The sequence below is a fragment of the Apodemus sylvaticus genome, chromosome 5, assembly GCF_947179515.1.
Source record: "Apodemus sylvaticus chromosome 5, mApoSyl1.1, whole genome shotgun sequence".
Taxonomy (NCBI): domain Eukaryota; kingdom Metazoa; phylum Chordata; class Mammalia; order Rodentia; family Muridae; genus Apodemus; species Apodemus sylvaticus.
In genome coordinates this window covers 96,972,575-96,999,242 of record NC_067476.1, presented here as the reverse complement: position 1 = coordinate 96,999,242, position 26,668 = coordinate 96,972,575, and the positions used below count along the sequence as shown (strand labels likewise).

The window sequence follows — 26,668 nt, the reverse complement described above, 5'->3', positions numbered from 1 at the left end:
CTAGACAGAGCATTCTGTTCTCAAGGATCCCTTGGTTTCCTGGTTTCAGATCATACTTGTCTACATGTTTAAATACATGTCTTATGCATCAGGACTTCATGATATTTAAATCAAATTTTGGACTGTATAAGAACTATACTAATTCTGTATTCTATTTGTATTTCCTTTCTCCTTTAGTAAAAAAAAAAAAATTGATTTTGAAGGACATAGGAGGTACTATTATTAGAAAATCAAGTTACTGGTTGGAAATAAGGCCAATCCTCTGTTGTTACACCTTTTATTCCTTCTTAAATCCCTTAGGACTTGTGTAATTTTCTTGTAAATGTATTAATTGCATACTTGTGGAAAAACAATAAGTACATTGATTTTAAAAATCAGTGGCAAGACTTGCTAGAGGGGAAGTCCTTATCTGAATTGTTCTTATTAGGATGCATTTTGATATAAATAAGAGATGGGGACATCCCAGCCAGGGAGAAAGTACAAGGACCAGTTTTACCCATCAATGGAAATTGTTCTGCTTCCTGAAAGATATGTTTGCAAAATAATAGTAAAATTTTTGAAAGCATATCTAGGTATATGCATACCTTCCTCCCAATTCAGCAATTTAAAACCATGTTGTAATTAGACAGCTAAATGTCCTGCCTCTCCTTATCCATTGAATAAAATAACTAATTGATCATGAGAAAAATCAAATAGGTTTAAGAGTTACATTAATCAGCTAAAGAATCCTGCTAGTAGGGGCTAACTGGGAGAGGAGAATTTATCTTCCCATCTCACAAGTATGCTTCACAGGATTGGTCTCTAGGTAATTCAGCAATGAGTAATGGCTGAGAGGGAAGGGCCCAGCTAACTGGGGGTGGCATTCCAGGGTTGGTGGTCTTGAGTTGTGTAAGAAAGACTGAGCAAGTCATGGGAGCAAGTCAGTAAGCAGTACTCCTCCAAGGCGTCGGCCTCAGTCCTTACAGCCAGGTTCCTGCCTTGAGTGCCTGCTCTGACTTCCCAGGATGGTGAACTACAAGCTGTAAAACCATTTCTTCCCCATGTTGCTTTACATCACAGTGTCTTATCACAGCAATAGAACACTGTGCCAAGTAAGACATGGAGATCTAGGCCTGCATTTAATGTTGTGTTTAGGAAACATAGGCAACTCTTATTATCCATGACCAAAACTTAGTATGTTAATTCCACTAGCCAAATCACATTTTCCATTTTTAATTTTCCTGGTTTTTCTCATTAATAAATTACAAGGCTTGAGGAAGGCAGTGGTATAAAAACCCTGATCAAATAAATCTATATATTCTTAAAAGCATGTATAAGTATATGCATACCTTCCTCCCAATGCTGCCATTTAAGTCCTTTTTGTAAACACAAAGCTTAGTCCTGTGAGCCTTTATTTATCAAATCCTGTAGTATTTTCTAGGGAAATTATTACCAAGGCCACTGTTTTTACTGGCTCTATGGTCTAATAATACATCTATTGAACCAGAAAGCGTAAGTATAGAAGAAAGGGGTTATGTCAAAACAGTTAATAAATGGAAATATTGGGAACTGTAAGAGATGAAAAGGGATATACAAGCAAATTAAAATTATGTCGAGGGAGGTAATCCAGAGTCCCAGATTAGATATCTCTTATCAGTATGGTGCTAACCCTAGCAGGTGGTACAAAAATATCTGAACCTTTATTCTACAAAAAAGGGGAAGTTAATAACAAAAAGTATCTAACAGTATCCGTGTTGCCAGGAGTTTTGGGTATCTCACTGTGGTAATTAAGAACCTGCAGCTCCCATGCAGTTCTTATAGCTTATAGTTATGTTCTTATAGCTTATAGTTACTGTTATGATCATTTCAGTGATAACAGCTATTACTAATGAATTGTAAATATGTCATTTTTCAATAGCAGAAGCTTTGTACTCTGGGTATGAGTCAAAAGGATACATTGCTAAGGAATCTGCAAGAGCACAGTAGAAATCAGGTTCTATTACCTGCAGAGCTTGATTATCAAGTATAGAATATAGGGCTGGAGAGTTGGCTCAGTGGTTAAGAGCACTGACTGCTCTTCTTGAGGTCCTGAGTTCAATTCCCAGCAACCACATGGTGGCTCATAACCATCTGTAATGAGGTCTGATGCCCTCTTCTGGTGTCTGAAGATAGCTACAGTGTACTCACATGCATAAAATAAATAAATAAATCTTTAAAAAAAAAGTATAGAATATAAACAATAAACGATGTTTATCTAAGGCAGTGGTTCTTAACCTTCCTAATGCTGAGACTCTTTAATGAAGTCCCTCATGCTGTAATGATCTCAACCATAAAGTTATTTTGTTGCTACTTCATAACTGTAAGTTTACTACTTTTCTGAATCATAATATAAAGATCTGATATGCAGGATATCTAATCTGTGAGCTCTGTAGGGTTACAACCTAGAGGTTGAGAACCACTGAATTCTATGATTTAGAAGACCACCCTCAAGGAACATGTATTTGATGTGATATAATCTAATGGATGGGTACTACTGGTAAAAATTCCATGAAATTATAAAAATACTTTTATGAAAAATGTATAATATGCCCAAGCAGAATTATATTAGGTATAACATACCTGTTAGGACTTAGTGGCAGAGGACCTTGGTGAATCAGAATGCCTCAACAGAGATCATGGGTGTGAGGGGTGCAAAAGGCCATGTCAGAGTGGGAACATAAGAAAGACAGACAGAGTAAGATAGACAGAGCTAGAGATAGAATGAGAGAGCAGAAAAAGAAGGAAGAAGAAAAAAGGAGGAGAAGGAAGAAGGAGGAGGAGGAGGAAGGAAGAAGAGGAAGAAAGAAGAGGAAGAAGGAAAAGAATAGTTTGCGCTGGCAGGGAGCACTGCAGGGAGCACTGCAGGAGCAGGGCCAGATGGCTTGCTTTTAGGCACTTGAGTTCCTAAGGTCAGATTAGGAAAGCACCTGATTTCTAGTGATACCATATAACCACTTTGAAAACATTGTTTAATGTGTCCAAATTGTCTAAATTTCTTTAGGTTAATATAAGAATAGCACATGCTATATAGTTTGTTCAATATAGATAGTCCCTGTGTTTTAATGATACTTAGGGGCTTTTGATGGTAGTGCACACACACAAGTAAAATAATTTTAAAATAACAGTAATCACCTTTGTTTGTTTGTTTGTTTGTTTGTTTGTTTGTTTTGAGACAGGGTTTCTCTGTGTGGCCCTGGCTGTCCTGGAACTCACTCTGTAGACCAGGCTGGCCTCAAACTCAGAAAGCCATCCGCCTCTGCTTCCCAAGTGCTCGAATTAAAGGCATGTGCCACCACTGCCTAGCTAATAATAATCATCTTAAAAACAACAACAACAACAACAAAATAATCATTTTAGGATAACAATGTTAATACTGCCTCTACCTATGTAATATCTGAAAATACATTCACCTTTCTGCCTTGGTGATTATACAGACTGAACCCACAAACACCTTATACATAGTCAGCATACACTCTAGCACCCAGATGAACCCTCAGTCAGGTCTCCCTTATTTCTATGATTTTTAACTCAATTGACAGGGCATCTGGCTGTTTTATTCTATACATATCTAAAGTTCAAAACATAATTTTAAGTAAATGTACAAGTTCACTCATTATCACATCTAACTTTAGAACAATTTTGTTCCCCTCTCCACCAACATTTCTTGTCTGCTCACTATCAATATCCAATTCCTTCAGATTCTATTTTTTCTTCCCAGGCCCAATCACCAAAAGGAAAAGTTACTTTTATCTTTATATATTTTCATGTCTTGACTTCTTACTAATGTAATTCTACAATATAAAACCTACTAGGACTAGCTCCTTAAGAATAATGTTTACAAGTTTTGCCCATATTATATCATGTGTCATTTCTCATTATTTGTCTATCTATGTCTATCTATATAATAGTCTACTACAGTAATATTTTATACTGCATATTATTAAGATCTTCTTCTGTCCATAAACATTATGTTCTTCCTACTTGAGGGTGATTATGAAGACTCTTTCTGTGAACATTTATGCAAGTTTTCTGTTACCATGTGTTTGCATTTCCCTTGAATGTATGCTTAGGAGTAGAATTTCCGTATCATGCTGCCATATATAATTCGAGGCACTGCCAAATTTACTTCCAGAGTAATTTTTACCATTTTAGTTTCCTACAGCTTTCAAGGAGGCTTCCTGTTTTTTTACATACTACCAACATGTGGTATTTCCTCTCTTTCTTTCTATAGCTCTCCAGTACATATAATTGCATTTCATTCCATTAGTACTTTATACATTTCTAGTGACTAATGATGTTGTTCATCTCATATACTTAGTGAATGATGAGAGTTCAAATAATTTGAGTGTGTATGTGTGGGTGTGTAGTCTTGAGCCCAGGGTCTAAGCCATGCTAGGCAAACGTTCCTTCATTCTGCCATTTTGGAATTATGATATATGCTGTTTTACAAATTCTGAGTATATTTCATAATCACAAAATTTGTGATTATGTAGTTATATAGTCTATCTTTCCCTTTCAGAACTTCATACCTTTAGCCTTTATGAGTACATCTATGACTTTATGATCCCTTTCCTTACCCACTTTTATCTGAACTTTTCTTTATCTCTGTTGTTTTCTTACAGAGGTCCTTGCCAGTGCAGAGGCATTGACAAGGTTTTTTTCATAACTATTGAATAAATCAGTAGTAATGGGCAAAATGCATGTGAAAGATTTTAATAAGTCTTACTATGATGTTTACTATTAATATGTGCTATAAATCCATTGTATTTAATTGCCTTTTATAAAAATAAAGTGTGTGAAACTGAATTCTGTGAGACAAAAATCATTAATGCTGTGCTTTATGAATGGAGAGCCTGCACCTGGTCTAGGTGCTCAGGAATTCATAACAGCAAGGTGTCCTTAGAGAGTTTTATCTGGTATGTGCCAACTCACAGCTCCAAGAAACTAGGTCATTGTTGTTATTCTTAGACACATATTGTCACTTGTCAAACGGTGTTGATCAAAGCAACCATTGAGCAACTTGTTTTCAAGGAATGTTAAATCCAAATTCTTATTTTGTTGTTCAGACAATTTGTGACCATGCTTTGTATAAATCTCTACTAAAGTAAGAAAATCTTCAGAGAGCACTTAGGAAATAAGAATGGTTATAGAATTACATTTTTTGTAAATCTGCTAAGATCATCTTGCCTGCACTACTGGGATGTGTCACATGTCTGTGACAAGTCGTCTTCTCTAAGTAGTGCTTGATTCATTGTCCTAACCCTGTTCAGGATTTTCCCATGCAAGTTTAAAAGATGACCAGTCTAGAATTTTCTTTTAGAGTAGTGACAGGTGTGGGTAATATGACTTTGAAGTGTTTCCTCTTTTTCTGTTGTCCAAAAGATTTTCTGTGCAGTTGGAATTCATTCTTCCTTAATGTTTTGAAGTGTTTATTACTTAAGCCATCTGAACATGGACATCTTCTTGGGGAAAAACTTTTAGGAGAGATTCTTTTGCTCTTCTAGATTAGATTTCAGCTTCATCAAATCTTACTTCACTTTGATAAACTGAGTTTTTCTCTAAAATTGTCTTTTTAAAATAATTTTAAGTTTTGAAGATTATAGTGATAAGCCTGGTATATAGTAAGCTCAGGCCTACCCAAGATTATATAGTGAACTACTATATAAAGCAAACAAGACAAGGGACCAGCCTGCTGCTAATGGCGTGTGCTTTCCCCTAGAAACCCCTTTGTTTTTTATAATGTAGCTTTTAGTTTTTAAATTCTTTTGCCTTCCAGTGTGAGCTTTGTGGCATTGTTGACTGAACAGGCTTTCTGCTAGGGTTTCAGGCTTTATTTCATCTCCAGCTTGGCTTCTGCTCTGCATCAATCTTGGAACAATCCTAGAGTTGAGCTTTTGTTTATTGATTTATTGGACTCAAACTTATTTAGTCAGTTTATTATTTATCTGAATGATAAAAGGAATTTGATATATTTTTCCTCTTTCTTGACTTTTTTTATTAATCGGCTTCCATTTTTATATTTCTTAATTAACTAGTTAAATGTTACTTTCTTTTAGTCTTGCCTAGTAGTTACTGTACATTAACCATATTTCCTTCCTGGATCTGTTGTGTTACCTTGCATTCTAATCTACACTGTATCTGTCTTTCTAACCTTGCATTCTAATCTACACCATATCTATCTTTCTAATGTATTATTTTTGTTTATATACATTTATGTATATTGCCTCCATTCTCCCTCACACTGTGCTTTATTCTCCTTTAATATACTTCTTTAACTCTGGGATAACTTACTACTGCCTCAATAACTCACTTTAATATTCTTCAATTTAGCTTTGCTGGTGATAAATTCTTTTCCTCAGTCTGACTAATTTTTCTTTCACTTGAAATTCATTCTCGTGATACCATGGAGGACACAGCATTTATCATCGTCACTGTATTTTGCCTAACACGAGCCTTGAAATATTTTGACTCATCTGCCTCATAATTTATATCATATATTTTTAATTGTTTTTATTTTAATTATGTATTTATATCTGTTTTATGTAGGGAAGTGAATTGTCATATGTTTGTGTGTTGCTTGTTAGCTAGCTTGCTTGTTTGTGACAAGGTCTTACTAACTGGATCAGGCAGAGTTAGAATTCACAGTCATATTCCCTGGTCCTGGGATTAAAGGTACATACCACATGACTTAGTTTTTGATCTTACTAGTGGTCCATTATTATTGTTATTTTTGCTACCTGTTTTATGCAGACAATCTTTAGGTCACCTAAAGACTTAGTAATAACTCCACTTACCATATCTTATAGCATTTCAGATCCTCCTTTTGATTGAGGTCTCAGACCTGCCTATTGATGTCTCTTTCAGAGGCTGTTCAACATAAGTACATATAGGTTTTCCTTGGCTTTTTTTTTCTGCCCTATATTATTTATTTATCATAGTCGATTTATATTTTTGACACATTCATAAAAGTCATTATGTGAACTGTGATTAAATCATTGGGGCTTTTGCCAGCCTCACATTCTTATATGCTTTGCAAAGTATATTTCAGATAACATGTAGTTACTTGTTTAGAAAACTTTAAGCAGTGTTGCTATTTCTAAATAATAACATTTTAAACTAGTGTTAAAATGTTAAAACTAGAAAGGGGTAATCTGTGATTGACATTGGTGATGGCTTGCATTGATGATTTAGAGTAGGTTTTTTAGAAGGAAATGATTGCCTCAAACACTTAAAAACATAATTATAATGGTATTTCACAGAGCCCAGCTTTATAAAGGTCTTAAAGAGCACATACAACAAAAGTTTTAAGTACTAATTAAATTGGAAACCACTGATTTGATTTTATTTCTTTTTTTGGCTCCAGTATAAAAAAAGATCTTTTCAGAATGCATTTCTCACCTGCCTTGGGCAGGTGCAATTAGACACAGCAAATTTAATGGTTCCAGTGTGCTCTGGGGCCATTCGGCTGTGCTACATAATTGCATCTTCTTTAAGTATGAAGATTGTCTATCATATCAAGTGGGGGAAAAAAGTTGAAGTAAAGGGTCCTTATTTCTCTTTAGATAAGTTACCACAAGTATTTGCATTACCACATAACAGACTGCAGACAGGAAGAAGTAAGCTCTGCTAACAGTAAGGGATGTTCAGAACTCCCATCTGCATTCATCAGCATCACCATGACTCCAAACAACTTCTATCTTTTCCTCCTTAATTTTCTTCCACTGAGAAAGTTCCAGCTTCACTTGAGCAACAACATATTTGAACAGGTTTGGAATTTTTGAACATATTTGAAATATCATCTGTAATAATTTTGATTTCCAGATTAAAAAGGCTAAGTTTCTCTTAGACTCTGCTCCAAAGTAAGATTTAATCCCTAACCCTTTCTGCATGGAGGTGCGGCTTTGGAGTTTTTTGTTTTTCTCCAATAGTCTCAAACTCTTGTTAAATATTTACCTTGATTTTATAGTTGTAACTCATCAAAAGTATATTTAAGAAAATATTTCAAATTTCATTCTTATATTTTTGGTTGTGAACCTAGACTTTAATGGTCAAGGCATCTCTTCAACTCTCAAAGTTTATTCTATTGCTACTTAAAATGTGATATAATGTGCTTATACTTTTCAGGGACATATCTCTTATGTGATGCCAGACTGTATAGCTAAGAGATATAAAACAAAGGATCTCAGTTGCTTAAGTAAATGTACATAATATGAACTAATAGTAAATCAGGATCAACTTGTTATAAGGAAGGCCCCATGATACTTAACACCATTCTTCCTTTACCTAACCCCTCTTACCCTTTTAGCCAGTTATTTGAATGTGTGCTTGAATCTCATGCTTTTTCCATTTGCTGGTGGCTTAAAGATTATTCAGATTACTAATGCTTTTGATAATAGAATCAGTACTGATTCATATTAACTGGATAAATCTAGCTACTGCATCCAACCAGGAAAACTGCATCAGAGATGTCTATATATTATGAAGTAGATACAGTTAACTGCTAGCCCTTGAAAAACATCCTTAGCAAGTTTTTACCTTATGATTAATTTGTGCCAGTTATACTTTGAGATGGCAGAGCAGATAAGCAGATTATAAAGGTAGAATTAATGTTAACACTGAGTATTGTGTTTTGTAAGTAATAGTTCCCTTACAATTAGTGTTCTAGTAATGTAGGGGCAAGATGGCAGAAATAGTTGGGTATTTTCAGAAAATATATTATTTTTGTATTATTATATTAATATAAAATATTAATATATTAATATAAAACACACCCTAAACACAGATAACAATGCTTAAACAACAGAAAATTCCAGGAAGTGTTAACATAAAAAACATTAAAGTATTTTTATACCTTTTTGCATTTCCTACCATGACTTGAAATTTCTTATTCAAGAAGTATGAATACTCTGAAAATGGCCCACAGAATCAACAGTACATCAGTGAGCAGAGGGAGCAGAGCCACAGAGGACCAGCCGTGGTGCTGTATGGGCTCTATTTAAGGAGTCAGCTGTTTAGGCTGCGGTAGAGGCCACTGGTTATTGTAACAAAGTATTTTAATAGCAATCTACAATATTTGAAAGACTGCCAGTACTTTTTATGGCTTCATAGGATAATGCTTAAGATCAAGAAAAGTTACAGGTGAACGGGGTCTTATTGTGGTCTGGGGGCATCTAGTGCTGCCGTGTAATGGCATAGGAGAGCGCCCAGGTCTTTTCATGAATTTCAAATTTCTACTTCTGGACCTTGCTCTTTGCTTATATAATTGGGCTCTGTGTTGAGACAGAAAAGGGTAATAAGAGGTTGGAAAACTGAAGGATGGAGACTGGCTTCCCTTTTTTACTTTTGGCTAATATACAACTAGCTATGGAAGTAGTTTGTTCTGCAGAGGGCTTTGTAAAATAAACTGGTATGGGGCTAGTAAGTGTGTAAATCAACTGTCCAAGACTGACCGCACTGAGAGCGATAGTCCTAATTTGATAAGGAAAATCAGCCCAACAGTGCTAGCAGCAGCCCTTGTTAGTTCTGTTTTAAATCTGTTGCTTTGACTCAACATACTGATAAGAAACTTATTGTAAGTTGTGCCTTTCAGACTTCCATTTCATGACTATTAGCTTTGTTATGTGTCTGTCCCTCATTGTCTGTTGTACTTCCGTTTACTTTCTCGATTTGTGAGTTCTGCTTCCTTCCCCACTGTCACCATGCCTCTTGTCCCTCATGTGAAGTTTTGTATCCCACTAGGAAGGAGATCCGTGCTACTGGTGACCTCCAGTTTCTTTCTGCAGCATACACTTTCTTAAGTCTCTCACCCTTTTGGCTACCATTAAAAGATGCCCAGGACCCACTGCTAGGGAACAGAAGAGAAATTGTCCCTGAAACTTTGTTTTCCTTACTTAGCAACTTTGACAATTAATGGCAGAAGTTTCTCCAGTGGCCTCTCTTCCTGAAGACTGTGCTTATTTATTTCCCCCAACAGTCTCATGTGACCTTGTTAAAAGCTTCATGTAATTCCCAAATAAATTACATTTACTGTTTTGCTTCTATCTAGTATTTTATTGACATTTCCTGATAAGTTTAATAGGATAGAGAGAAGCAGTGTTCTCTTTATAGACTCAGTGGGCGATTTGACCTCAGCCAGTTAACCTTACCCTGATGGAGAAGGAACTTAGTCTTAATTAGACTCTATCAGTTTCTCCATTATCAACACAAGAGCTTCTCATATATACCTCTATAAATCTTAATTTCATTGTTGTTCTTTCCTAAAGAAAGGCTTCATATTAGCAGAACAGCACTGCTTAGACACAGTTGCTGGTTTTCAGATGCTCAGGCATGTCACACTTTATTTCCTTCAGGAGCTCTCAGCTGAACACCATCTGGCCAGGGTGATTTATTACCGTGGAATTTCTCAAGTCGCTCTCTTCTTTTTCCCTAGGAGATTGCTTTTTGCCACTGCACCACTGGTTGTTCTCAAAGTGCCCTTGGCATAGTCCTTTCCCTACAAGCTGCAGGTCCGTGGAACACAGGACCCAGTGAGTGCCCTGCCCCTGCCCCGTGCACGGCTGGCTTGAGTCCGCTTAGCTGAGGAGCCCAGCACCTCCACTCATGCTGCTGTTTTGTCCCTTTTCTACCTCATAGTCTTCATTTCCCAGCAGCACATCTCTGGTATTTATTTTTTAAATACCATATTATAAGATGATCTAGACACTTTCAACAAATTCATGAACAGTTCTATGGAGCTGTTTTCAGCTTTTCTTTTGGCTATGCACAGATTTCTCTTTTGACTTTTCAGATAATGTCATGGTGCATAGTATCTCCGCAGTCACTGTCCTCTTTTAAGTAGCTTTAGATGCTTCTCTCCGAAGGCTGCTAACTAGGATTTTCTTTCCAAATTTAATGCATACTTTTTAAAGTCTCACTGTGTGGGTTCACAATCGAGATGCCCATACTAATTAGAACATGTGCTTTAACCGTGTGGCCTTCCCAGTTGCTGGCTTCCACTCCCACGCAAGCCCACCGTGGTGTTCTATATACATTGCCTTCATCTGATTCTTTTTCTAACTGCCCAGATAAGCCATGCTAAGGCATGTTAATTATTGCTCTCTCTCATTGTACTCTTCTGTCATTCATTTGGATAATAATGGACATAATTAAAACCGTGCATTATAATAGCCTTCCTAGAAAGAATGCTGAACAGCAAAGGTTAAAAGCAATTTATGTTATTCTTTTATATTCTATAGTTAACAATTTTTATTCCTGAACTTGGTTCAAATAATTATTTTGTTAAAAGATTGGTTAATATGATTTAAAATATTGTCAATTTTGATTTATATATATTCTGTCTCCACTTAGAGTAATTTAGTACAGATTTTTTTTAAGCTTCAAAGTTTTACTATACCCAATCGTCTCATAAATTATTTACCATTTTCGACTTATGAAATAAAATCAAGATTATATCTCAACTTTTAAGTATATTTTATGTATTCTTCAGTTTGAAATACAAATGCAACTAGTCATACAACTGGATATCCCTGAATAGAAGTATCATTTTCTCATTTTATAGAGTTATAGATTATAATAGTAGAGAAAACAAATGTTGATCTTGTTTATTTTAATAACATATTGTTTCTTCAGGTAAGGCAGAGTATCCTAACAAATGCTAGCCCTGATTATCTGATTCTGATATGGATAAGTTCTTTGAATTTTTTTAATAAATTGATATGCCATTCCCAAAGCTTTGCACTTATATATTCAAATATATTATATGAATATCTATCTTATTTATAATGTTTATATAAGGATATTTGTATATCAATATATAAATTTCAAGCTGTGGTACCCTCTCATGATGCATTATTTTTCAATATGATGTTGTCATTTAAAAACCCATATAGACCAATAGAACAGAATAGGAAACAAAAAGCCCTGAAATAAATCCAATCCTCTATACTGCACTTCTGCAAGTGTACCAGTAACACAAGAGAATAGATAATCAATGAACAGTGCTGGAAAGGGAGAAAGGCAAATACCACATGACCTCATTTATAGAGCCTAAAAGTGTGACAGTCAGGGAACGAGTACAGAGCAGTTGAGATGGAGGAGGGTTTGGGGAATGAGTTCTACAAGATGATTAGCTCTGGAAGTCCTGTGTGCAGCACTGTCACTGTCACTGTCGCTGGTCATGCTGCATTGTGTACATGACCCTTCCCAACAGCCTTTGCACTTTATTAATTTTCAGTTTTTATTTGGGTAATGGTTTTTATATTATGTTCAACTGACCTATAAATATTGTGTAGATTTATGGACTACAGAGGGTAAGGCCTTATTTTCAGAGGGGCAATTTGAAAGTGTCTCACGTTGCTGCTCAGGCTGGTTCAGAACTGAGAATTTGGCCTAGACTAGCCTCAGATTATGCTGTGCTTTCTGCTTCCGCCACTGGAGTACAGGATCGCAGGCATGGACCAGCATTCCTTGTTCAGAAGTGGTTTTTACCATTTTAGAAAGCAGTAAGTGGGGCTCATAATATGTAGGACATTGGTAAAGCACTTGCCTAGCAGCAGGAGAGCCTGGTTTCAATCCTCAGTGCCCATCCCCAGAATAAATAGTAGTTATGTAAGGTGATAGAAAGTTAATTAGCTTTAATAGGATGAATACTTTGAAATGTGTACATACGTGAAACAACTAAGTTAATACTTTAAGAATACATGATATTAAGCTGTCAAATATACTTCAATACATTTGGCAAGGAGGGAGGAGAAAATAACAGGATAAGATTTGCATTTTACACAGTTCAATTGAAATGTCTGTTCCTCAGGCTCTTTGCTGTATTTTTGACTCACATTGTGTTGTCCTACAGTCAGTTCATCTCACAGCTTCTGTTTCTATTTCCGTATCTGCCATCCAGACCTCTCTGCTGGGCTCTGACCCCATCTTCCGTGCTGCCAATTAGAGTCTCCTCTCTGGAAATGCAACACACTTCTAGAATGATAGTTACCATTTATTTTCCTTCCAAATTTTGCATATATTGTATTGTTTTGCACCTGAAATAATGGTAGCAGGCACTGATATCTTTTAACTTGTCCCAAACTCTAAAGCTGAGGCTCATCTGGACCTTATTCTCTCGTACATACCTAGTGTGACAAGTGCTGTCTGTACCACGCCCAGCATGCGTTGCTCTCATCTGTTCCATTCTTTCTCATTAATGCTTTCATTCCAATGCAGCCTCTCGCTTATGCCAGTGTGGTGCCCTGTACACTCGTTTGCCATGTTCCCCCCAACCATGTGTCCAGGGAAGGAAGTGGACTGACAGAGAGTGGCCTTTCTAAATCTCAAACTTGATCCAAGGTCGAACTAGAACACACCTCAGTTCAGCAAGAATCATTAGTCTTCTGTAGCTACAACTCTCACCATAAAACGAAACTCAGAAGGACAGACCCCCATCTTTTTTTTCTTTTTGCACCTTTATTCTTAACTCTTTGCTTTCTCACAGTCTCTACATTTACCAGGCTTTTGGGTTTTACAAGTCCCACACTTTAAGCTAATGAGAATGCTTACGCGGGTGTTTCTTAAACAAGTATTTCTACTATCCCTCTTTGTATTATGCACATATGTTTCACTTTTTGTTCTTTTCATGTAAAGAATTGCACAATAGTTTTAAAGTAGAAAAGAGAAAATTTTGGTCAATTGTAAGTATTGATTATTATAACTGCACAGTTATACTCAATATGATTTACTAGCCATTCATTTCATATTTGCCATAAATTTTTAAAGTGATTCCATAATCACTTTATGAAATAAAGTATGAACTCAGTAGAATGAGTCTACTTTATGATATAAAACCTCAGGTTATAGATTTAAGAAAGAAGGCCCTTATCTGGACAAGCCTCGACACAGTGAATACGAGAGTTAAGCATGTAGTGGCCTAATTAGAAGAATGGAAGGGACAATGTTGAAGTGATGCCTTTGTCTGACTCTAGATTTCACGTCAGCTCATTCTTCTCTTAGAGCTCATGAACCCAGCCTTTCTCCCTAACTGTCATTCTTAACAAATGCACAAATATATTTTAATGGTATAGGGCTTGAGTCTGGTAACAACTAAATGTTTCATTTATTTAAGAACAAGTGAACTTTGCAATATGGATTATTTGTTCTAATAACTATGAATGTGACAGAGATAGCATGACATTATGTGGCACATGCACCAAATGTGTCTATGTGCCTGTGTCTGTGTGTGTGCCTGTGTGTATGTGTGCATGTGTGTGTCTGTGTGCCTGTGTCTGTGTGTATACATGCATGTGTGTATGTGTATGTGATTGTGCATGTGTGTGTATGTGTGTTGTTAAGTTATAATAGATTCTCAGTTCCTGCCTGCAGTAAATTAAACAAAAATTGTAGGCTGGCCAAAAATTGCTTCTTAGACTGATTATGCCTTTTCTAATATTGATAGTGATTTTACAGTAAAAGTGTACACTGCTGAAGTGAAGATGAGAACATAATTCATCTCACTGGACTCTGTAAAAAACAGCATTATCAACTATTTTGTGATGTTTCCCTCATCATATATTGGGCTGTCCTGAAGAAATAAACCTCCACTTGCTTTCATGACAGGAGATAATAAATTAGCCGATATAATTCAGTTGAGATGTTGAAAACTGCATTGAAAATAATGGGGCATAACATTTTAGGGTTAACATTTATTCATAGATGATGCAATTAAATAAAGCAGGCATTAACTTCAAGGTCAGTCAGTAAAGTAATAAAATTGAATATTTTAATTGAATTGTAATCGTTTCCCATTGATACATGCAACTAAAGTAAAATGGATGTCAGTTCTGCAAATTATAGTTCTTCCTCCTAATTAATTTCTTAATTCTGCATGGAGCTCTCCAGTGCCTAGGTCGTGTTGTGGGTTTATTCACCCACCCATCTTCCATCAAGGAATGTCTGCATAATGTGATTAAATGGTTAGATGTCAGAATTTATAGTCAATCTTTTCCTGTACTTTGGAGAAAATCTTGTTAGTAACTTAAAATCTCATGCTTATAAATTAAAGCATTCTTGAAATGAAATGACATCCTACATCTTCTGGACTGTCACCTTCTTTGTTAATATTGTGTTTCTTTATACCACTATTTATATCAACATTAATAAATGGCTCAATGAATAAAGTTCTTAGGAGACATAAAATACATTGAGACGGCACTTCATAACTGGCAATTTGAGAAGATAAACTACAAACATCCTGTGAGATTAAAGAGAAGCTCAATTAGCAAATATTCACGACCTACACTTCACTAGACAGTTACGAAATGGAATGAATCTGAAGAAGAGATGTCTCTCATACTGAGTATGATGAACTGAAGTTTTCGAATAAAGTTTGCATTAAAAGAGCTCGTCAACACTTCTGGTTTCTTCATAATGCTCCCAGGGTGTGTAATGTAATGTAGCTTTATAGAGGGAAGCAAAAGACATGTAATCACAAAGATGTTTCAAATCACACTGACACTGTTGAATGTAGGAACAGTTTTGCTTTGCTTTGTTCTCTTCTGTTGCTTAAGAGAATATTGTACCTGTTAGACCAGGCACATTAGTAATTAAATAATTACCTAAATTTTTTAATAATTCACTGTATGATATAGATGTGAATATTACCAAATTCTTGTTATTCATATACTTTCAAAGAGTTCCCCATAATAGAATCATTTCACCATAAATAAAGCGGTATTTCAAGACTGTTCTTTAGTTGCCGCTGGAAGTGTAAATGGATTCTTCTTCCAGTAAAGCAAACAAGTTAAGAAATGATTCATACCTTCCAAGATTTGTGTTTAATTTCAACTCAAACATTGGCTTGATTATTTTAAAAACTTCTAAAGGAGTCCAGTGATAAATTAATGTAATCTGACCCTGCACTTCAATTCTCAATTATAAATGTTCTTTAATATCAGAATTCTCTGTTTATAGCATTCAGTTAGAAATTCCTAGAAAAATTGGAGAAGGGGAAACCATAATCAGGATATATTATGGGAGAAAATAATTATTTTCAATAAAAGAAAATCTTAAACCCAAAAGTTAAATTTAAAATAAAAACAGAAGGATGGAAATCTTATAGCTACATATTTATTGCAAATTAGATAGTAACTTTATATATTTTAGGGGATCCATTTTACCATATACTTATTTTTAAAACCATTCTTCATTATCAAAACTGAACTATATACAGATTGTAGTGCAATGATAAAATGTTCCTAAAATCAAAAATTTAAAAAAAAAAATATGTGACTATGAGAAAATTAAGAATTCAATTATATTGGGGTTTCATTTGCATGTTATTAATTGATGCTCTAAGAAATGAAAGACAAAAGAGCTCTTTTTTTATTGGGAGCTCTTTTGTATCTGAATATTATGCTTAATAAGACAGGTGGTCTTCCTACCACATTCACAACTAATCATACCCCTGTAGGAAAGCCTGGGCTGATTTAAAGACATCAATAACAAGAGCGGCTTAGGCCCCTGGCTCCTCAAGGAAGTAGCTTCAATCCCTAGAGGTCTCTGGCTGGTATCCAAGAAATGTTTTCTAAAAACAACCTGAAATGCATCTCGTCTAGGTAGTAATCATGAAACCCCTAATGACTTGTCACTTTCTAATGAACAGAAAAAAATGAAGCAAATGCAGATTGCACTCAGATGGTTCTCTTCCAGGCTGCAGGAACAACCTAATAGGCATTATTGAGAGCAACATATTGACCTGACATAAGGATTACTATATTCAATGTTTAATATATGAAAGATCTATGCAGAAAAAATAGCTAGACTACCATATTGAATTGAAACACTTTACTAGAATTGGGATTTTTTTGGTAAAGAATTATACTCTATTTAAATCGACACATTGTTATGAGAGGAACTATGATTTAATTTCATGAGTGTATCCATATTGAACTATAAACTGAATTAATTTTATAAGTGTAGCAGTTTATTCTCTTTTCTATTCATAAATTTATAATTGCATTTAAAGTTAAAATAACTAGCATAAGACAGAAAACTCACTCTATTATCTTTAAATAAAATAAACCATAACAAGTAAAATGCTGAGATTTTGTATTTCCTTTTTTAATTACTTTTATTTTTTTACAGTTCAGTCGCTGCACCATGGTCTGCCCACACATAATTCTTCATCTCATTCCTCCTCCTCCTCCCTGTCTCTAAGAGGATATCCCCCCAGCCCCAAGGCCTCCCCACTCTCTGGGGCGGGGCCTCAGGTCTCTCAAGGGTTAGGTACATCTCTCACTGAGGCCAGACCAGGCAGTCCTCTGCTGTGTATGTATTGAGGTCCTCATATCAGCTGGTATATGCTGCCTTGTTGGTGGCTCAGTGTCTGAGAACTCAGGGGTCCAGGTTAGTTGAGACTGCTAGTCTTCCTATGGGGTCACTGCCCTCCTCAGCTTCTTCCAGCCTTTCCCTAATTCAGCCACAGGGCTTGTTGGGCCTCTCAGGGGCAGCCTTGCTAGGCTCCTGTCTGTAAGCACACCATAGCATTGTATTTCCTTTCTGTCAAATTGTACTGTTTTCATCTTCTTTACAATTTCTGAATTGAGAAAGTCAAACTGAAGGAAGGATCTGCCTACTGACACAACTGTAATAAAGTAAAACTGATTTTTAGGGGCAAGAGAGCAGCTATGCCAGGGAAATAGGGAAGAAAATCTGGCAAAGTAAATTTTCACTTTAATATCAAAACAACTTACAATTTCCTTGTTAAGGAAGGGTCAAGAGAAGGAAATGTGCCTTTCAGCTCTACTGACACTTACCTAAAAAATTTCATCTTTCTTGACAGGCTTAGATCCTGATAAACATCTTGGGAAAACCCTGGTTGAAATGGAGCCTCATCTTTTAGAGGTAAGAACTCATGTTGCTCTTTAAAATATCAGCGTCTAATGAGGAAAGTAGCACGATAGCATAAAGTCTCAAACACTGATTTGTGTTTCAGAAAAATTTAGATACATTCATTTTATGACTGATGAAATGTTAAAACTTTTTTTTTGTAAGTCCCTGCTTTCCCTGAGTCCTTTTTAATATATTCAATATATTCTTTATTTACATTTCAAGTGATTTTCCCTTTCCTTGGTCCCCCTCCCCAAAAGTCCCATAAGCCCTCTTCCCTCCCCCTGTTCCCCAATCCACCCCTTCCCACTTCGCTGTCCTGGTATCCCCTACACTGCTGCACTGAGCCTTTCCAGGACCAGGGGCCACTCCTTCCTTCTTCCTAGGCATCATCTGATATGTGCATTGTGTCTTGGGTATTCCAAGCTTCTAGGCTAATATCCATTTATCAGTGAGTGTATACCATGTGTGTTCTTTTGAGACTGGGTTACCGCACTTAGGATCATGTTCTCCAGTTCCATCCATTTGTCTAAGTATTTCATGAATTCATTGTTTCTAATGGCTGAATAATACTCCATTGTGTATATAAACCACATTTTCTGTATCCATTCCTCTGTTGAGGAACATCTATCTGGGTTCTTTCCAGCTTCTGGCTATTATAAATAGGGCTGCTATGAACATAGTGGAGCATGTATCCTTATTACATGCTGGGGAATCCTCTGGGTATATGCCCAGGAGTGGTGTAGCAGGATCCTCTGGAAGTATCATTCCCAGTTTTCTGAGGAACTGCCAGACTGATTTCCAGAGTGGTAGTACCAGCTAGAAACCCCACCAGCAGTGGAGGAGTGTTCCTCTTTCTCCACATCCTCTCTAGCACCTGTTTTCTCCTGAGTTTTTGATCTTAGCCATGCTGACTGGTGTGAGGTGAAATCTCAGAGATGTTTTGATTTGCCTTTCCCTGATGACTAAGGATGTTGAACATTTCTTTAGGTGCTTCTCAGCCATTCTATATTCCTCAGATGAAAAGTCTTTGTTTAGCTCTGTACCCCATTTTTTAAGTGGGATACGTGGCTCTCTGGAATCTACCTTCTTGAGGTCTTTGTATATCTTGGATATAAGCCCTCTGTCAGATGTAGTGCTGGTAAAGATCTTTTCCCAATTTTTTGGTTGCCATATTGTCCTTTTGACAATCTCCTTTGGCTTACAGAAACTTTATAGTTTTATGAGGTCCCATTTGTCAATTCTTGATCTTAGAGCATAAGCTATTGGTGTTCTGTTAAGGAAATTTTCCCTTGTGCCCATGTCCTCAAGGGTCTCTCCAGTTTCTTTTCTATTAGTTTCAGTGTGTCTAGTTTTATGTGGAGGTTCTTGATCCACTTGGACTTGAGCTTAGTACAAGGAGATAAGAATGGCTCAATTTGAATTCCTTTGCAGGCTGACCTCCAGTTGAACCCGCACCATTTGTTGAAAATGCTATCTTTTTTCCACTGGATGGTTGTAGCTCCTTTGCCAAAGATCAAGTGACCATAATTCTGTGGGTTCATTTCTGGGTCTTCAATTCTATTCCACTGATCTACTTGCCTGTCACTATACCAATACCATGCAGTTTTTAACACAATTGCTCTGTAGTACGGCTTGAGGTGGGGGATACTGATTCCCCCAGAAGTTCTTTTACTGTTAAGGATAGTTTTAGCTATCCTGGGTTTTTTGTTATTCCAGATGAATTTGAGCATTGCTCTTTCTAGCTCTATGAAGAACTGGGTTGGTATTTTGATGGGGATTACATTGAATCTGTAGATTGCTTTTGGCAAGATGGCCATTTTTACTATATTAATCCTGCCAATACAAGAGCATGGAAGATTTTTCCATCTTCTGGGGTCTTCTTCAATTTCTTTCTTCAAAGACTTGAACCTCCTGTCATACAGATCTTTCACTTGTTTGGTTAGAGTCACACCAAGATACTTTATATTGTTTGTGGCTATTGTGGAGGGTGTTATTTCCCTAATTTCTTTCTCAACCTGTTTATCCTTTATCCTTTGAGTATAGAAAGGCTACTGATTTGCTTAAGTTAATTTTATATCCAGCCACTTTGCTAAGTTGTTTATCAGCTGTAGGAGTTCTCTGGTAGAGTTTTTTGGGTCACTTAAGTATACTATCATATCATCTGCAAATAGTGACAGTTAGACGTCTTCCTTTCCAATTTGTATCCCTTTGACCTCCTTTTGTTGTTTAATTGCTCTGGCTAGAACTTCAAGTACCATATTGAATAAATAGGAGAGAGAGGGCAGTCTTGTCTAGTCCCTGATTTTAGTGGGATTGCTTCAAGTTTATCTCCATTTAGTTTGATGTTGGCTACCTTTGCTGTATATTGCTTTTACTATGTTTAGATATGGGCCTTGGATTCCTGCCCTTTCCAAGACTTTTAGCATGAAAGGATGCTGGATTTTGTCAAATGCTTTTTCAGCATCTCATGAAATGACCATGTGGTTTTTTTTCTTTGAAATTGTTTATGTGGTGGATTACATTGATGGATTTCTGTATATTGAACCATCCCTGCATCCCTGGGATGACACCTACTTGATCATGGTGAATGATCGTTTTTTATGTTTTCTTGGATTCGGTTGGCAAGAATTTTATTGAGTATTTTTTCATCGATATTCATAAGAGAAATTGGTCTAAGGTTCTCTTTTTTTTGTTGGATCTTTGTGTGGTTTTGGTATCAGTGGAATTGTGGCTTCATAGAACAGAATGTTTCTTCTGTTTCTGTTTTGTGGAATAGTTTGAAGAGAATTGACATTAGGTCTCCTTTGAATGTCTGATAGAATTCTATACTAAAGCCATCTGGTCCTGTGCTTTTTTTTGGTTGGGAGACTGTCAATGACCACTTTTATTTCTTTAGGGGTTATGGGACCATTTAGATGGTCTGTCTGATCCTGATTAAATTTTGGTAGTTGGTATCTGTCTAGGAAATTATCCATTTCATCCAGATTTTCCAGTTTTGTAGAGTATAGGCTTTTGTAGTAGAATATTATAATTTTTTGGATTTCCTCAGTTTCTGCATTATTTCACCCTTTTTGTTTCTGATTTTGTTAATTTGGGACTGTCTTTGTGCCCTCTGGTTAGTCTGGCTAAAGGTTTATTTATCTTGTTGATTTTTCTCAAAGAACCAGCTCCTGATTTTGTTGATTCTTTGTATAGTTCTTTTTGTTTCAACTTGGTTGATTTCAGCCGAGTTTCATGATTTCCTGCCTTTTGTTCCTCTTGTGTGTATTAGCTCCTTTTTGTTTTTTCAGGTGTTCTATTAAACTGCTAGTGTATGCCCTCTCCAGCTTCTTTTTGGAGGCACTCAGAGCTATGAGTTTTCCTCTTAGCACCGCTTTCATTGTGTCCCATCAACTTGGGTATGTTGTGCCTTCATTTTCATTAAATTCTAAAAAAGTCTTTGATTTTTTTCCTTATTTCTTCCTTGACCAAGGTATCATTGAGTGGAGAATTGTTCAGCTTCCATATATATGTGGGCTTTTTGTTGTTTTTGTTGCTTTTGAAGACCACCCTTATTTCATAGTGATCTGATAAGAGGCATGGAATTAGTTAGATCGTCTTATATCTGTTGAGGTCTGTTTTGTGACATATGGTCAATTTTGGAGAAGGTACCGTGAGGTGCTGAGAAGACAGTATATTCTTTTGATTTAGGATGAAATGTTCTCTAGATATCTATTAAATCCATTTGGTCCAAAACTTCTGTTAGTTTCACTGTGACTCTGTTTAGTTTGTGTTTCCCGGATCTGTCCATTGAAGAGAGTGGTGTGTTTAAGTCCCTCACAATTATTGTGTGGGGTGTGATGTGTGCTTTAAGCTTTAGTAAGGTTTCCTTTACCAGTGCAGGTGCCCTTGTATTTGGGGCATAGATGTGCAAAATTTAGAGTTCTTCCTAGTAAATTTTTCCTTTGATGAGTATAAAGTGGCCTTCTGTATTCTTTTTTAATGACTTTTGGTTGAAAGTCTATGTTATCTGATATTAGAATGGTTACTCCAGCTTGTTTTGTGGGACCATTTGCTTAGAGAACTGTTTTCCAGCCTTATACTCTTAGGTAGTATTTGTCTTTGACACTGAGATGTGTTTCCTGTATGCAGCAAAATGTTGGCTCTTATTTATGAATCCAATCGTTAGTCTTTGTCTTTTTATTGGGGAATTGAGTCCATTGATGTTAAGAGATATTAAGGAATAGTGATTATTGCTTTCATGTAATTTTCATGCTTGAGTGGTTATCTTCTTTTGAGTTTGTTGAAAGAAGATTACTTTCTTGCTTTATTGTATGTGTAGTTTTCCTCCATTTGTTGGTGTTCTCCATTCATTATCCCTTGAAGGGCTGGATTTGTGGAAAGATACTGTGTAAATTTGTTTTTGTCTTGAAAAACTTTGGTTTCTCCATTTATGGTAATTGAGAGATTTGCTGGATATAGCAGTTTAGGTTAGCATTTGTGTTCCCGTAGGGTCTGTATGACGCGTGCCCAGGCTCTTCTGGCTTTCATAGTCTCTGGTGAGAAGGCTGGTGTAATTCTGTAGGTCTACCATTATATGTTACATGACTGTTTTCCCTTACTGCTTTTAATATTCTTTGTTTAGTACATTTTATGTTTTAATTATTATGTGATGGGATAAATTTCTTTTCTGGGCAAATCTATTTGGAGTTCTGTAGGCTTCTTGTATGTTCATGGGCATCTCTTTCTTTAGGTTAGGGAAGTTTTCTTCTATAACTTTGTTGAAGACATTTACTGGCCCTTTAAGTTGGAAATCTTAATCCTTAGGTTTGGTCTTCTCATTTTGTCCTGGATTTCCTGGTTATTTTGGGTCAGGAGCTTTTTGCATTTTTCATTTTCTTTGACTATTGTATCAGTGCTTTCTATGGTATCTTCTGCATCTGAGATTCTCTCTTCTGTCTCTTTTATTCTGTTGTTGATGCTTGGATCCATGACTCATGACTTCTTTTCTAGGTTTTCTATGTCCCGAGTTGTCTCCCTTTGTGATTTCTTTATTGTTTCTACCTCCTTCTTTAGATCCTAGATTGCTTTGTTTAATTCCTTCACCTGTTTTGTTGTGTTTTTCCTTAGTTCTTCAAGGGCTTCTCCCTGTTTACTTGTGTTCTCCTGTATTTCTTTAAGGGTGTTATTTATGTCCTTCTTGAAGCCCTCCATGATACCCTCCATCAGCATCATGTCCTGTGATTTCACATCCAAATCTTGCTTTCTTGGTGTGTTGGGGTATCCAGGATTTGCTGTTGTGGGAGAATTGGGTTCGGATGGTGCCATATTGCCTATATTTCTGTTAGCAACATTCCCACGTTTGCCTTTTGCCATCAGGTTATCTCTGGTGTTAGTTAGGCCTACTGTCACTGGCTGGAGCTTGCCCCGCCTGTGTGCCTGCAGGCCTATCTCAGCAACCCTGGGTGAGCTGCTTTCCCCTGGCACAAATTGCTGTGGCGCTGCCGAGTTCCTGGGTGCAGGTGGAGTCCTGGTGAGGTGTGTCCCAAGTGATCCTCTACTCTGGTGAAACCTGCTTATCAATCTGTTTCCCAGTCACAGAAGCAAAAATGGCAGCCGAGACCCACTCTCTTGTAGTTATATTTGAGTTTGTACTTCTGTGACCCTGATCAGCTCTGGATACAGGCTGTGCTGACTGTTTCCTCCTTGCTGGCTGCTGGTTGTATAGCTGGCTTCCTGCCCTGCTTGGAGATGGCTCGCTGTGTGGCCAAGGGTGTTCCTATTCCGGAGGCGGAAACCAGAAGCCTCTTGCCAGAGGCCTCCAGACTGGATCCGCTGATCTGCAGGGCCGGACTCACCTGTGCAGGATGCCTTGTCCTCACTGGTTGCTGGGTGTATAGCTGGCTTCCTGCACTGCTTGGAGATGTCTCGCTGTGGCCAAGGGTGTTCCTGATCCAGAGATGGAAACCAGAAGGCTCTTGCCAGAGGCCTCCAGACTGGATACTCTGATATGCAGGGCCGGTCTCACCTGTGCAGGCTGCCTCTTCCTAGTTGGATGCTCGAAAGATTAAAACTTGATAGTGTATATAGAAGTGTGTTTAAAAAGAGGTAACCCAAACTGGAATGAGTTTGTAATTGCAACAGTGAGTGAAATCAGAGGGTAATGCTCTGAGGATCCCTGTTCCTGATATCATGGATAGTGTGTGCTGCATGCCCTCCAGTGCTATAGATCTGAAGCACCTGTAGCCTGTCTGCCTCAGACACAGGAGTGGAAACTTCTGGAGACTGTTGAATCTAATCCTGTCTACATAATGAATGACCTTGCCAAGAATCAAAGGGATTATCTCAACATTTCAAATATCCTTCTTGATCAAGGACCACTGTCAAATCCTACATGTGTTCTGCATACTAAAATATTTGTTTTCATTATTCCTTTCTGTGAATTCTATTGAATTGTATTGGGGATTGGGGTCAGATATTTGATTTGATAAAGCATTGATAACTGAAGCAGTGTGGTTGTTCGAATGTGAGAAGGCTTTACACCTACTGTCAAGATGTAGATAGACAGTACGTTTCTGAGGAGAGCTTTGCTAAGTATCCCGTACTATAGCTCAGTTCCTTGTTGTTGCATCTGGGTGCTCTCAGAGGCAGCACTGTGCCATGAGCTGCTACACTCCACTATGACATTATGGGCTTCATATTGGTCTTGGAATTGTTTGTAGTTCATTGTATTGTGGTTTATCAAAATAAAATAGCAGCTGAGGAATATTGATTAACCAAGATGCACCTAAAGAAATTTTCAACATCCTTAGTTATCAGAAAAATGCAAGTCAAAACAACCCTGAGAGTCCATCTCACACCAGTCAGAAGGGCTGAGATTAAAAACTCAGGAGATAACAGATGCTGGTGAGGATGTGGAGAAAGAGGAACACTCCTCCACTGCTGGTGGGATTGCAAGCTGGTGCAAACACCCTGGAAATCAGTCTGGTGTTCCTCAGAAAATTGGACATAGCTCTACCTCAGGATACAGCTATACCACCCCGGGGCATATACCCAAAAGATGCCCCAACATGTAATAAGGACACATGCTCCACAGTGTTCATAGCAGCCTTATTTATAGTAGCCAGAAGCTGGAAAGAATCCAGAAGAAAGGCCCTAACCTTTCTAGAACCTGCACCAGATAAACTTGGTTCCTAATGTAAGTACAGCTAGACATTGCTAGATGGAATAGGCCCACCAGTCCTGGAGTAGCTGCTGAGAGATCGCAAACAATACTCAGGTTATATAATAATTGGGTTTGTATAATACTCAAACACAAAAATGTCTTATATGTTATGTGTATTTATTATACACATATGTGTATGAAACTTTATAGAGGTTTATATAAAATTTATGGCTTTATACAGAATAACCTATTGTGTATGGTCAAAGATTTCAAAACCTTAAATATGAAACACTCTCAGATATTCAATTTATAACAAGACATAAGTCAGAAAAAACAGATTTCCAGACATTACTCTTCTTCCTTTAGAGTTTGTCTTGCCGAAAGCTTTTGGGGAGATTAAAAACCACATATTTAAAAGTTTCAAATACTGAATTGAGGATTAATGGCCTAAACAATGAGATGTAAATGAAGAGTTTGAGAAAGAGAAAACCATTATTAGTAGTGGTTTGAGCAGCAAAAGTACCTGATTCCAGTATTTAAGAGAAGCAATAATAAAAGTCGTGTTAGTTTCAAACTGTCCCAATTTGTAGCCCTCACATTATTCTGAATGTTTATTGCAGAGGAACTCTTGATCTCCATTGTCATATGATGCTTGTAGAATTAATATTAAGTATTTTGAGAATCAACCCATGTTCCCAGTTCTGTGCAAACTGCTGAAAGGGGAAGAAAACAGATTGAATGCTTGGCATTTTTATTGTTTAATTTGAGAAAAAAATAAGGGGAGAAATTAGGGAAATGAGGGAAGAAAAGCCTCACTAAGCTGAATGAGATAAAGCAGCAGCAGGGCTCCTAGTGCAGGCACAGGTAGCAGCCACCAGCTGGAATAGGGCCACTGTCCTGGAGTAGCTGCTGAAAGATCTCAAACAAATTTGAATGATGGGTCAAATTTACCTGGGCAGTGGCCAGCAAGTAAATCAATATGAATGAAGATTCATTATCAGGAAGGCATGCAGGGACAAGAAGAAACTTGATCTAAATAAAATTAAAGGTTAAAGGGGTGTTGATAGATCAGTGAGGAAAAGGTGAGCTGGGGATGGAGGGCCCAGTCTTGACTGGCCTTCAGGGATGGGCCAGGCAATTTAGGGTAAGAAATAATAAGATTTAGAGGGGTCTTCAACTGCAGTCCATGCTATTAGAGAAAGCTGAGGAAATATAGTCTAGCAGCAGTATTCATAGATTAGGAGTGGAAAAAGTTGGAAGTCAAGCCCATGAAACTGTTACAGGAAACAGATGTGAGAGAGAACTACATGGAAATATTGTGATGGGAAGATGAAAATGACATTGGCATCAAACTTTCCACAGGCTGGAAAAAATCAACAACAATCACTCACACACAATGAAGGAAATCAGAAGCACTTGTTACTGTAGAAGGCAGCAGGGTTTAGAGGGGGGGAAAAAAGACAAGCTTGATTTTTAAACAGACTGGATTTTATGTCACAACATATAACCTGAATGAAGATGTTTTTTAACCAATGAGATTGTAGCTCAGTTGAGATGGTTAGGCAGAGGGCTAGCATGTTATCAGTGTACTTCACAAAGTCAGTGTCTAAATCCTTGTGTGCTTCAGTTCTC

General features: G+C 37.1%; 1 protein-coding gene across 2 annotated transcripts in view; it reads left to right on the top strand.

Annotated features, from left to right (window-relative positions):
- Dph6 (diphthamine biosynthesis 6) overlaps positions 1-26,668 on the top strand; it is a 140,864-nt gene that overhangs the window by 88,326 nt on the left and 25,870 nt on the right. For both annotated transcript variants that reach the window (XM_052183188.1, XM_052183187.1), the window contains exon 6: positions 17,843-17,904. In XM_052183188.1, coding sequence (XP_052039148.1) covers positions 17,843-17,904 — 62 coding nt within the window. The remainder of the gene's footprint in view (positions 1-17,842; positions 17,905-26,668) is intronic.